This window comes from Glycine soja, chromosome 6, assembly GCF_004193775.1.
Source record: "Glycine soja cultivar W05 chromosome 6, ASM419377v2, whole genome shotgun sequence".
In the NCBI taxonomy this organism is placed as follows: Eukaryota; Viridiplantae; Streptophyta; class Magnoliopsida; order Fabales; family Fabaceae; genus Glycine; species Glycine soja.
Window position 1 is genome coordinate 44,212,982 of NC_041007.1, and position 13,286 is coordinate 44,226,267.

The 13,286-nt window shown below is 31.8% G+C and overlaps 1 protein-coding gene across 1 annotated transcript; it reads right to left on the bottom strand.

Moving 5' to 3' along the window:
- Positions 1–8: 8 nt before the first annotated feature.
- Positions 9–2,791, bottom strand: LOC114417101 (F-box protein MAX2-like). The gene has a single exon (XM_028382209.1). The coding sequence runs from the start codon at positions 2,359–2,361 to the stop codon at positions 208–210; it is 2,154 nt and encodes a 717-aa protein (XP_028238010.1). The 5' UTR covers positions 2,362–2,791; the 3' UTR covers positions 9–207.
- Between the last annotated feature and the right edge of the window lie 10,495 nt (positions 2,792–13,286).

Consider the following 13,286-nt stretch of genomic DNA (forward strand, 5'->3'; position numbering starts at 1 on the left):
CATATTTCTAATCTGTGTAGAGGATGATTTATTCTTGACTAAAACATTGGACACGAGTCTCGTTATTACAGTGTAAACAGAAATAAATAAAAACTAAAAGACAAGTAAAGATGTTAATAATCGACAGAAACTCCAAAACGTAAACTTTTTCTACATCCAAGCAATTTTTCCATTGTCAGGGCTTGTAAGATGTTGTTACATTACATGTCAATCACATATTCGACGCCTATTCAGTGCATCTTCAAAGCGGCTGCACGAACCTACCCTCATCTCTGTACTCATGTCATTTTCAGGAGCTGGATAATAATCTTCTCTCAGCTGTACATCCCTAAGGTTTTGTATCTTAAGAAAAAAGTTCATGAAATGTTCATGTGCTGTTCCGTGAATGAAGAGCTTTCTCAAAGTGTAACATTCTTGTAGCAAGCCAGCAGCTGGAAGTGACACACTCCTCTGGTTCACATCCTCATCTTGTGGTGGCCAGTAATGAAGCTCACTGAGACTCAAACTGCCAATGCCATTCAGAAGAAACCTCTCCCACAGGCTCAAATCCATTTGCCCAGAGGGTGCCGTGAGAGCATAACCTTTAGTATCACCACAGTCCAGCTGCATCTTCAATAGCTGAGGATAACAAGCCAGAATGCTGAGACCAAATTCGCTCTCTGCTGGCTTTGGCTGCCCCCTACAATCTCCTTCAACCTTAATCCGAATCTCTTCCAAGACGGGACAATCTTCCAACCCTGCCACCGGCAATGGAGTCAAGAGATCACCAACTTTTATCCAGAGAGAAAGATACTGCAGCTTGTCCCAGCTCTTGCCATAGAAACCATTGCCATTGCTTTCCAAAAAGGAATCATGAACCCTCATTTGATACTCGCATCTCTGCCTCTTCCTTTTGCTTGTGTTCTCACATTCTCCACCCCCAAAGTAGTAATCCATGAGTTTACCCACATCATCCTGTTCATCCAAACCATTCAAATCAAAACTAAGAAACCCATGTCCCAGGCCATCACTCTCCTTCAACCCATTCCACACACAATCCACATGGAGCCGCTCAATCTGCTCGCGAATTGGCTCCAAAGCCCTGAGAGTCGCAGCTGTGTCAAGGTTTACGCAGCAAGAAACCCTGACATCAATCAGAGTCCTGCCAAGCAAACAAGCCATGGTCCTCAGTCCACGCTCCGTCACAAGCCTGCAACCCTGAAGCTCAAATCTAACCAGTCTCGAACACCCCCTGGCAATCTCAATTAACCCCATGTCATCAAGGTCCGCGCAGTTACCAACAGACAACGATTGAAGCCCGTGGCAAAGGGCAATTCCGTCAAGCCGAGACTCAAAGGCCAAGCAAATCCCTTGAAACTGTCCCAATTTTAGAACCCTCAAATTAGGGCACTTTGAACCCACCACTTCAAAAGCGAAACTACTCTCTCTGACATTTTTACAAACATCTAACACGAGCTCTTCCAAAAGAGGAAGTCCAGAGAACAAAGTCATAAGAGCAGCGCGGCTAATGCTAGCGTCTTCTCCGTCGAAACCCTCGTCCTCCTCTCTGCGACTTGAAAACGACGACGTATCGGCCAAGTGAAGCAACGATAGCTTTGGGCAATTGGAAGCAATAGAAACCAGCGTGTCGTCGTTGACGGACCCTATATATCTCCGATCGAAGTTGCAGACCGCGAGAAAGTGCTCCAGGTTAGGGCACGACGCGGTGATCGATTCGATTTCGTGAGACTTGAATCCTTCTGTTAAGGAGGTTGTTAGGAGGTTGAGGCGGCGGAGAAAGGCGGCGGAGATAGGGTTTGCGGCGAGCACCGTCGGGATGTCCTCCGTCCAGTGGTAGTAGGAGGAGAGGTCGAGGGAGGCGAGCGATCGGCACTTCTTGAAGAGCTCAGCGAAGTCGGCTTCGTTCGCGGAGGTCGGCGGGCGCTGGTGCCACCGGACGAGCTTGACGGCGGAGAGCTCCGGCCATGGGGAGAGGAGGAGGAGGCGGAGAGTGTCCGGGTCACGCGCGTAGACGGCGAGTGAGGTGACGCGCGGGAACGCGGCGCGGAGATGTTGCGCGAGGTGTCGCTGGTGGTCGACGGCGGCGGCGGCGGCGGAGGAGGAGGAGCAGAAGAGCGCGTGGCCCCACGGCGAGAGGAAGGAGAGGTCGAGGTGCGTGACGTGCTTGAAGGAGGTCGGGATGAGGTGGAGGTCACGCGCGTTGCCGCGGAGCGTGAGAGATGTGCGCGTCTTGCGCTCCAACCAGTAGAAGCTCCACGATACCAACGACAACGCGTTCCGCGTGCGGGTGTCGGAAACCGCCGCGAACACGTTCAACAGAATCTCCTCCGGGAGATGGCCCACGATGCTGCCGTCGCCCATTCTCCGGTAAGATATTTCCCAATTCCCACCTCTCTCTCTATCTCTTTCTATTTTCACCAAAATTATAAAATTAAAAAAAAAAATCTCTATTTTTTTTTATTAAATTTTTGAGCTGAGTGGTATGATACTCTTACTCTAGAGAAAGAGAGGAAAATGGATTGGGTGTATGATGTTAAATTAGGGTAAGGAGAGGGATGGTATTAAATATTAATGGATAGTTTGGGAGCGGTTTTTGTTGGGGGCATGCAGACCCACGTGAATACGATATGGAAGGAAAGTTTAGTTTAGAGAGAATGGAAAATTAGGGTGTGTTTGGTTTTTAGTGAAAGATAGCCATGCCAAGGGAATGGGTCTAATGGTGCTTACGAAATCTCTCTGCACGTATGATGGAAAAAGAAAAGTAATACAGACAAACCATACAGGATTAGATGGGTCCATACACATTACATAAACACCCTTCCCTCCTACTTCGCATAATCTATTCAATACTTGTATATTGACTCACTTCAAATTTATTTTTATTATTATAAGGTTTTAATTAATTTGATACTTCATACTAATATTATTATAGAAAAGTAGTTTAAATATTTTTTAACTCATTGATACATAATATCTCCTCTAAAATTTGATTAATCACTTTTAATCATAACAAAATTCAATATTGAGAATTTATTTATAAAATTTGAGTCTATTTTCACTTGTTAGTTCAGCGACATGCCGACATCAAGCAATAGTTTAATGTTTTAATATATTATTGTGTAGCTTTTACTTTTTATTTAATATTTTTATAATGTTATATATTTCATAAATTTTAATGAATATAAAAAGTATTATAAAAGAAATAGTATTTTGAAGAGTTTTATTTTTTTGGCTTTCCTTTTCTTCTTTAGAATCTTGGGCGGTTTTTTCCTATTTGGCTAATGCTTCTATATTTGGCAGGGATTGGGATTTGGAACACACATTAGTGTTGCACGCCTTACTTGGCATCACTAGTTAACGATTTTGTTTACAATTTAATAAAGTTTATAAGTGAAAAATAATAGATAATTTTTGTTAAAGACTATGCTAAAAATGTACTACTAACAACGTTGTTTATAATTTTTTTTTTTTTAAAAAATTCATTTAGTTTCTATATGTGATCTTTAAACTAATAATTAGACACTGATAATTTAATTCTAGCTGGCCTTTAGAACGTCTGACTTATATTTTGCATTTTCGAACCCATTGTCTATTTTTTATTATTATTATTATTATTATTATTATTATTATTACAAAGGTTACCTCTGATGCTAGAACTTACGACATTTAACTTACTACTCAAATTTCCTACAATTAGAAGACCCTTGTGGTTCATTCTTAATTAAACATGACTAAGTTAAACATAATATTGTAAACCTAAAATATATAAATAATTTTTTAATTAAAAATAAAAAATAGTAAAGTAATTTAAAAAAATCTTATTATTGTCATTGAAAAAATAATATCCCAAAAAGTCGAATCCAACGCCACTTAAATATACTTTGAATTAAGAAAAGTATTAATTTATATCAAGTTAAAATTTTCATATTCAATTTTATTGTAAAGATAATCTTTAAAAAATCAAGTAGAATTTACTTTATTTTTAATTAAACTCCACTTTATAAAACGAAATTATTTAAAAGTAAATTTATAAATTCTCGCTTATCCAAATTGTTTAGAAACCTGCACTTAGACCAAAAATTATTTTAAGTTTTACTTATATATATATATATATATATATATATATATATATATATATATATATATATATATATATATATATATATATATAAGGTGTTGACAAAAATCCAAACGCATTAGCTGATTTGCACCTTGCACGAGCCTGCTACCGGCAAGAATCAAGATACATTTGATGGATTCAATTGTCCCTGTCTTTACTGTTGGCCTTTTCGTAGAATTTTAAGGGATAAGTATTGCATTCTTTTGAAAAAACTAAAGTATTTTTAGGTACAAATAAAGTACTTTTTTTAAAAATAAAGTATTAATATATTACTCATTTATGTGTTGAACCATTTTTTTTATTTTTATATTAATTTCTTTTGTAAAATTAATGTCTTCAAAACAGGTATATTATAACATTAATTTTTTAAAAGTCATTAAAATATCAACATATTTGCTATCATTAAAACACTAAAACAATAACAAGATAATGGGAAAACCTTTTAAATAACTACTTAAAGCTTAGTTTTTTTTAGATACATAAGTTTTGTTTTTTTTTTTAAATATGATTTGATTTTTTTAACAAATATGTATAGCATAGCTTGGACCTGAACCTGATATAAGTTGGGTCACAAGTGCTTGAGAAATTACCTAATCACGTGGATACGGAAAATGGTGCTTAAAGATGGCTACGTTCACTTCTTTTTCTTTTAAGAAAATAAAATAAAAATAGGCACTCTAGTTTGCACTGGCTAATGCTTGCTTGTTTTCTTCTTTGATAAATATGATTAGGCAACTGCTTGTGTATTTTTTTATTTTTTATGTATTATAACTGAGCTAGTGGATGTTGTATGGAGCGATAGTGACATTGTGTAGATTATAGAGATTGATTAGGCTGGGTTAAAAGCAATGAATGATTTTGGATGTTTTCTCTTCATTTTTTTCCTCTTCAATTTTTGCGTATAATACAACACAATAGAAATTTCAAACATAAAATATAATTTAAATACCCATATAACACAAAAAACGATTTTTGTTTTTCTATTTATAATAAATATTAAATTAATTTATGATATTCTTTGTTTTGTAACTGAGATGCTTAATTTTCTTTTGTATGTTACAAAAAGAGGGCACCAATATCTTAACAAATATCCACAAATTCTCATAAATATCTATTATGAATACCCACTTAACAAAAACTCACCACTTATATAAACGAATAACAAAAGACCACTGGTAGTACTATCCCTACCCGATTCATTGCAATCCCTACTAGTATTAAAAATTAAATTAATTAAGAGGCAGGGTCTATTTTTAAAAGGTCATTTTTCTCAAGTCCTATTCATGAGTCAAGTTTTAAAAACATTAGTTAAGAAATTAATAAATAATAAATATTCGTATGAAATATATTAAGAAATTAATAAACAAAAAATGTTCGTTATAATTTAAAATTAATAGAAATTTAATTTTACATTATTAAATTGCATAAAAAATCATCTATAAAACCGTTATTCAATAAATATAAAAACATATCATATGACATATAATATTTTAAAAATAAAACATTCACACACACACATACAATACAATAAAACATAAAATTAGATCCGTGTTCAGTTAACCACTTAAAAAAGCTACATATATATGGATCAAACCATCTGCATTTCACTAATTTGGTAAATGAAACCCAGTAAGCAAATAAGCCATCTAGGACCCAAACATCATACATTCCAAGTGAGTACATAAAATCAGCAGGTCCAGCACACCATACAAACCCCAAGACAAATGCATCATGACTTAATTCACTTTGAGCAATATTAATTCATAGCCTATTGAGGACCCCCTACTATGTCCACCAAAAAAAAATTTAAACAAGCTTACAATATTTTCACTAATTCATCCTTTTCAAAGGGACACAGTTGCTTTCTAGTTCTTAATAATGAAGACTTACAGTCAATGATTAAAACTATAATTTATGAAATTAGAAAAAGTGAATATAGTTTCATTTCATGCCATGGTCATTGGAAACTATGAATCTTGGGATTGGTGGTTTGCAGGGGGACCCAACTTCCAAAATTTTACGGACAACTAACTACAGAAACACCTAAAGCAGAATATGGTAGACATGCAAAAACGAAAATGCAAGCCCAGAAATAAATTGAATTAAAGTCTTCATAGTTTCTCAGCTCCTAGAAAATTAAACCAAAATGCCGTTTTTGTTGGCTTCTATACGACTCCATTAAACAATAATAAAAAGAACAAGAAAAAAAGAAATTAACTCGAATGGTTAAAAATATTACAAGGAGCAAGGTAAGTATATATTATACTAACCGTTCATCCAGTTCTTAAGGGGCTGGAAAGGGAATCCAGTTCTTTGATAATCTCCGCTCACCGAAATCGCTTCAATGCCATTGTTGATGATCGACAACACCATGGATTAAAACACCACAGACATGGTGTTTGAGAGAATCATCTGAAAAATAGACACTTATTAAATCAGTAGTACATCACAGTCCAAAGTGTTACCAAGAAAACTCAAACGGTAACAGAAAATAGATAAAGAAAAGCAAGAAGAAAATCATCATCAAGCAAGTAACTAGCTAGAAGGAAGAAACCAGCCTCACTCTTCTCCCCCTTACCTTGACAGAGTGTTCAAACAGCAGCCAAGAGGAAGAGGGAGTGATAGAAATGGTGTATTAATTACGAGTGCCTCTGGTTGGTAGGTTGCTGTTGATACATGACAGCAACTATTTATGTAAAGTTGTGCTTGTTTAATTCGGCCACGTCTCCTTGTGGTTTTAGCAAGTTTGTGTGTTAATAAAATTCATTTAGCTTGTTTCAAGGAAAAGGAAGAATCGTCAATCGGAAGCTTTTTGGAAGCAAAATGGGATTTCCCTGCACTGATACAATTATGGAAAGTGAGAATGTATTTGTCAAAATGGTTTAGGGTTTGGTACTGAGTTCTGCAACAGCCACATAGGTTTCGTTTAGGGTTTGGTACTGAGTTCTGCACATTCCACTTTAATGCAAACCTTCACACCTAGCTTACTAAAAATTAGCATTTGTTGTACCTAGATCAGTGCAAGGCAACATATTATTGTATAATGTGTCTTTTTTTTATTTTAAATTTATTAATGTACAATTTGTCTTTAGAATAATGTTCATAAATTGCAACAAATTTTTAGAATTACAACTAATTATTTGTCCAAACAATAATAAACACTATAACTTTGCATATAAATTCCATTTTTTGTTTTAATAAGATTCATTGCATATACTGATATGAATTTTCTTTTTAAATTGATTTTTTTTATTGCCCTGCAATGTTATTATAGCTGAACCTCTTGAACCGTAGAAGTTCCTCCTTCCAGCTAGTAATACAGATCAAAGTGGAATCTGCATGTGATATCATATTTTCCAAATATGGAAACTTGAATTAAATGCTTTGCTATGTTCTGTGAGCTCCTTATACTATCTAGTACCTATATGCCTGTTGAGAAAGTCATATTCACACCAGCATGTACTACTAAAATTACTTGTAGTAGTATTTCCCCCATATTAACTTCAGTTTTACCAATTGAGATCACAATAATATTTTGGTCCCCAGTAACCATTCTCGACTATGCTTCCAGCAAGACAAATGAGAGAAGATTATTTGAAAATATGGTATCGGTGACTGCAGTAATGTTAATTCCTCTTGAGATCACAAGACAATATATTATATATTTTTGTATATACTTTATTTCTTTAATTTTTCTTCTAAATATTTATTAAAAAAATTGTACAAACTGAAACCTATGATCATATCCTTTCTTAGCATTATTGGTAAAAATTAATGGATTGAAAGGTATTTCGATAGGAGGGGTCAAGTTATTTGTAATTGTAATAATAACATGTTCCAATGGAAAATAAGGGAGGTTTGATAAAAGAAAATGGTAATTCCATTTGAGATTTAACAAATGAGAATATTTTTTGAATTAATTTTCAAATAAGAATAAGTTTTAAGAATTTTTACGACTTTTAAATATGAAATTGTAAAAAAATTCACAATTTTTACCTTTTTTTTAATATTGAAGTCGTAAAAACTCTAATGACTTCAAAGTTATAATTTAGTTTTTTGTATTCTTAATTATTTATATAAAATGGTAAAATTTTTAAATCCATTTTCAACTCTAAAGTAATTTTAATTTATACTTGTGTATATTATTTTGTTTAATATTTTTTTATATTTTTATTAGTAATGTTAAGGATTATTATTTATGTTTGTTACTAACTGCATGCAACATGTCCTTCTTGTAATTTAGAATGTGATAATTTTGTTAACTTTATATACAAGTTGAAAAATATTTAAAAATTAATTTGTTAATATATTCAATAAAGTACTTTCTTACCAAAATTTAATAGCTATTTATTTTTAAAAAGAATAGAAAAAATTATAAAAATATTAATTAAAAATAAGCATAATATAAAGAAAGAGAAATAAACAAAAAAATGAAATTAACTAATAATTAACTTAAGATAAATAAAAAAGTACGAAAAAAAATATCATTACAATTAGTAAAATAAATTCTTATATGATATCTAAACTAAGGGATTATGTGGATTTTACCTACCTGATTTCTATTAGTCAAGAAGCAACTGAAAGATTAAGAAAAAAATAGAATAAAATTGAACCGTTTTTTTAACGTTGAAAACTTGATTAAAATATAATTTTTATCCTTATAAATACAGAAATTTAGGAGTATGTTTTTGCAAAACTTTCAGCGTAATTTTTTTTTATTGTTACAAAATTAAAATATATTATTTTTTTCTCCCCAAATAAATCTAAACTATGACCTTTTACCTAAGTTATGTACATAATCGGCGTAAAAAGTCATGTGAGGATGAAATCATCCCAACATTAACATTTTACATAGACAGATTCTAAATATTGCTTATATTTACGAGGAATAAAAACATATTCTAATTGTTAAACTTTTACATTTAATTAAATGTTAATCAGATAAACCACATTAAAGAGAAATGGTCACTGGTGCTCGGTTTGGGCTTTTGGCCCATCATCACTTCAAAGTTTAATCTAAATTCATATTTTAGTTACACTAGTATTAATTATAAATTCAATTAGAGTTATTAGAAGAAAAAAGATGGGGACTGAGGCCCTGTACTGGTTTTGGGCTTTTGGGCCATCATGACTTGAATCTGAATTCTCCCTGCAATCCGCGGGTCAAGTTTGAGTTTCCCTCTACCCGAAAACAAATTAACAATAAGCGCCATAAACAAATTTCTCAGCTTCCATACCCGAAAACAAAAAATTTCTCAAATTTTTTTATTTGTTCCCTCTTTCTAGTTTGAAGCTCCATTGAACAATGAATATATATGAACACACAATCCATCATCACCCCCACCTCTTCCTAAACTACAATACAATACAACCTTTTATTTGACTAAGAGAATGCCCAAGAGGGTGCCTCTTTCTCACATCACAAACCTCTTCAACAATTCTCTTACATCAACTACCTTCACTCTTTCCCACCACCAACAACAATTTCGACTTTCTTCGCCTCTTCCTAGGAGGACATGTACACCTCGTACCTCCAAAACTTTAAGGAGGGGATTCAGATAGATAAGATAGGCTTCAATTTTTTGTGTTTCTTGGGTAGTTCATTTCAATTTCAATTGCAATCATAGAATTTGAGAAAATGCACAAATACATTGGTCATTCAAATTCAGAATTTGAAAATGCTGGCTACTTTTGTTTCATTGCCAATTTCGCTCCCTGTTGATGGCCTTCTAGAGGAAAATTTATTATTAATTGGAAATAAATGCAAAGAATCGCATTCTGTAGCATGCTGGATCTAAATTTTATATCTCGATGCAATTTGTTGCATCGCATGATTCGCATCTATGTAGGGGTTTTTTTGTTTTATTATACATATAGACACAGTCACACAGACAAAAAAAATAGAATTTTATATTACCGAGCCAAGTAGCCAAGATAGGATCCTATCCTTTTGTAATTTGCTGAGTTGACCTTTTAATGTGGGGCCGTGATTCAATCAAGTAGACCCCAGTGATGAATCATCACTTTTGCTCACTTCTGAAATGAACATGGGGCCCCACCTCTGATATCACTATCTCATTTGCATCTTTCTATGGGGTCCATGTCCAGAGTTGGTATACTCCCCAAAGACAATGTTGTCCTTTAGACCACCATTTCTTTCCAACTGAACCTCTCGAGGATAAAGTGGGAATGTAGGGTTCAAAAATATCTCAAGAGTATAATGTACCTAAGATGAGCATGAAATGCTAAAGCTGAGAGTATCAATACAGGTATGGTACATGAGCGGAGCTTGACCTAATTTTTTTTGGAGTTAACATAAATTTTAATGTATATTTTTAATATGTAATATCATATTAAGTTAAAATATAAATACAAAGTTAAGAAAAAAAAAACATGCATAAACTTTTTTAGCATTAAGATAGAAAAAAACATTATATGCTAAACATTACATATTTTAGAAGGAAAATGATTATTTTATGAAAATTTTTGGGGAAGCCATGACTCCCCCTTTCCTTGTATAGCCACGAAAATTAGGGAGAAGGAAATGAAAATATTCATACATGCATTGTGATTTTTTTTTTTTTTTTTGTGTTTTTTATTTAGTTATCTAATTGCTTGTTAAAATAAATCAGGGTGGCCATTATTTTATTTTATTTTATTTTCCGTCGGAAATCACATAGGCCATTACTTATTTACACCAAGATCTACCCCCACATGAATGAGAAACGTATAGGGTCGTGTAATGTCTGTTAATTAAGTCATCATTTTTATATGATATTACAAGTATTAGATGAGTCTCACATCAAAGTGAGCCCAGAAAAACATAAGTGACTTGTTAAAAGAGAACAAGAAACATTATTTATGTGTGAATATATATCCAGGATTTGTCAACTTATTTCATCAATGAAACAAAAGTTCGTTGAAATAGCCTCTGGCGTCAATTAATCATTTTAATAATTGTGTTATTTTTCTAGTTTCCATTGTGTCATCACCTTGTTTTCACAAAATGGAAATATATACCTATTACCTAAAGTTAGATGATAACAAAACAGGGAAATGTACATGATTACATGTGGGTTTATGCCACCTTAAAAATGATATATAATACCAATTATAACGATAATAATGTGAATAAGATATAGAAAAGATTAGAAGTGTCTTTTGGAATCATAGTCACCAACTTTGTAGTGACTCGCAGTTATGCAATAAACTGCTTCACAGTAAGTTATAACATACCACTTGTATTTTGTATTTTATTTTATTTTATTTTATTTTTCACTCGGCAGAACATGTGTGTATGGTGAGCTATCAATTATGTCATGCATGCTCTCGTAATAAAACGCGTGATGAAAAATATTTGAAGTCATAACCTTTCAATTACTGAAAAACTAACCATGTTCGTTTGTTTTCACCCTCCTTCTTAACTAATTAATTATTTCTTTTATTGAGATCTAATAATAGAATAGACTAGAGACGGCAAAGAAATAGCCGTGGGTGCTCACTCAAACTTTTTTGACAGGAAAAACTTAATGTAACTAAATTTAGAGCTAGGGTTGAGTTTTCTCTATCATATACATAACGACTTAAAGGTCAACTTTAAAAATAAAGATACATGCCAGAACTTAAGGTCAGTCCAATCTTATGGTGAGTAAAACTCGCTTTTAGATCTCTTAAAAGTATTTTTTCTAATAATATTTTCTTAAAAATAAAATAGTATTTATTTGATAAATTATATTAAATTATTAAATAATTTATTTTTTCTAAAAACTTTTGTCCAATAATTTTCTCTGTGTATGTTTCACAATACTTTTAACTAATTTCTAGTTTTTTTATTTGTTAAAAAACTTGCTTTATTTTTGTTATGGCCAAATGTATCAACGCCAAAGACCAACCCTTGCAAAATCGCTTCCACTCATTCTAAGTAAGGTGGAAAGTAGGTCATGTTGCTCGACATGTAATTATGACCTTGCATATATCAGATCTAGGCTAGGTTAGATCTTTTTAGAAAATAGGTTAAATTAATACTTTTAATAAAATTTATTTAGTTAAATAGTTCAGGTTTTAGATCATTTAAAAATTCTTTTAGACCTAGTTAATAGATTGACCTATTTAAAAAATGATAAATAATTATTCATTGATATTATTATTATTATATTAAATTTGTTACAATTTATTAAAATTTTATATTTATTTGTCTTTTTAAATGTTAATCAAGTTGATTTAATTGCAAAAAATAAATTGTCATATTTAAATGTTTAATTGCATAAAATATTTTTAAATAAGATAATGAATATGTTATGTCAAACCTTAAAAATATACTTATATCATAGAAATAAGTTAGGTTTGATTCTTATAAAGTCTCATATACATATTTTTACTTTTATCTTAGTGATAAATCATCTTAAACTAGGCCTTTAAAATATACTTATAGGAAAAATCAGACTTTTATGTAGGTTATACTTAGATCCTTGAAAATAATGTATTTAACCAGTAAACATGATTAAACTAGACACAAAGCCTAGCAAAGCCTAATATTTACAATATATATGGTCAAACTAGACACAAGCCTAGCAAAGCCTAATATTTACAATATATATGATCAAACTCAACAATCAAATATGATATATCTCATCTCATTAGAGGAATGCTAACATACTCTTTATTACATTCTCTATGATTGATTGGATTTAATTAAAAATCATCAATTTTGATGAGTCTTATTTTAAAATCAAGATAAAGAATCATTAAATGTGAAACTAAGATGGAAAGATGAAATTATATCATTTTAAAAAAAAATTAAAGGATCAAATTTAATCATTTATTAATAGGGAAACAAAATTGAACAAAATAAAAAAAAATAGTGGGATAAAAAAAGAAATTAAGCCTATCTCGATATATCACATTAATAACCTTTCTGATTATTTTTTTCTGAATCAAGAACCATTATATAACATATATACAACATGACAGGTTTACATACATATTATGTACTTAGTTAATATTTAATAATATAAATATTTTTAAAAATTTATAATTTATAAGAATTAAAATCAATAATAATTTTTGTAAAGAGTAAAAACATATTTTCTCTTAAAATAATTGACCAATAAAAGTAAATATTGGATCATTGGTAGTTTTAAAAACTCAGATCAAACCATATATCCTA

Bases quoted from the DNA above. Each gene is read 5' to 3' on its own strand.
- LOC114417101 (XM_028382209.1), bottom strand. From the start codon at position 2,361: ATGGGCGACGGCAGCATCGTGGGCCATCTCCCGGAGGAGATTCTGTTG.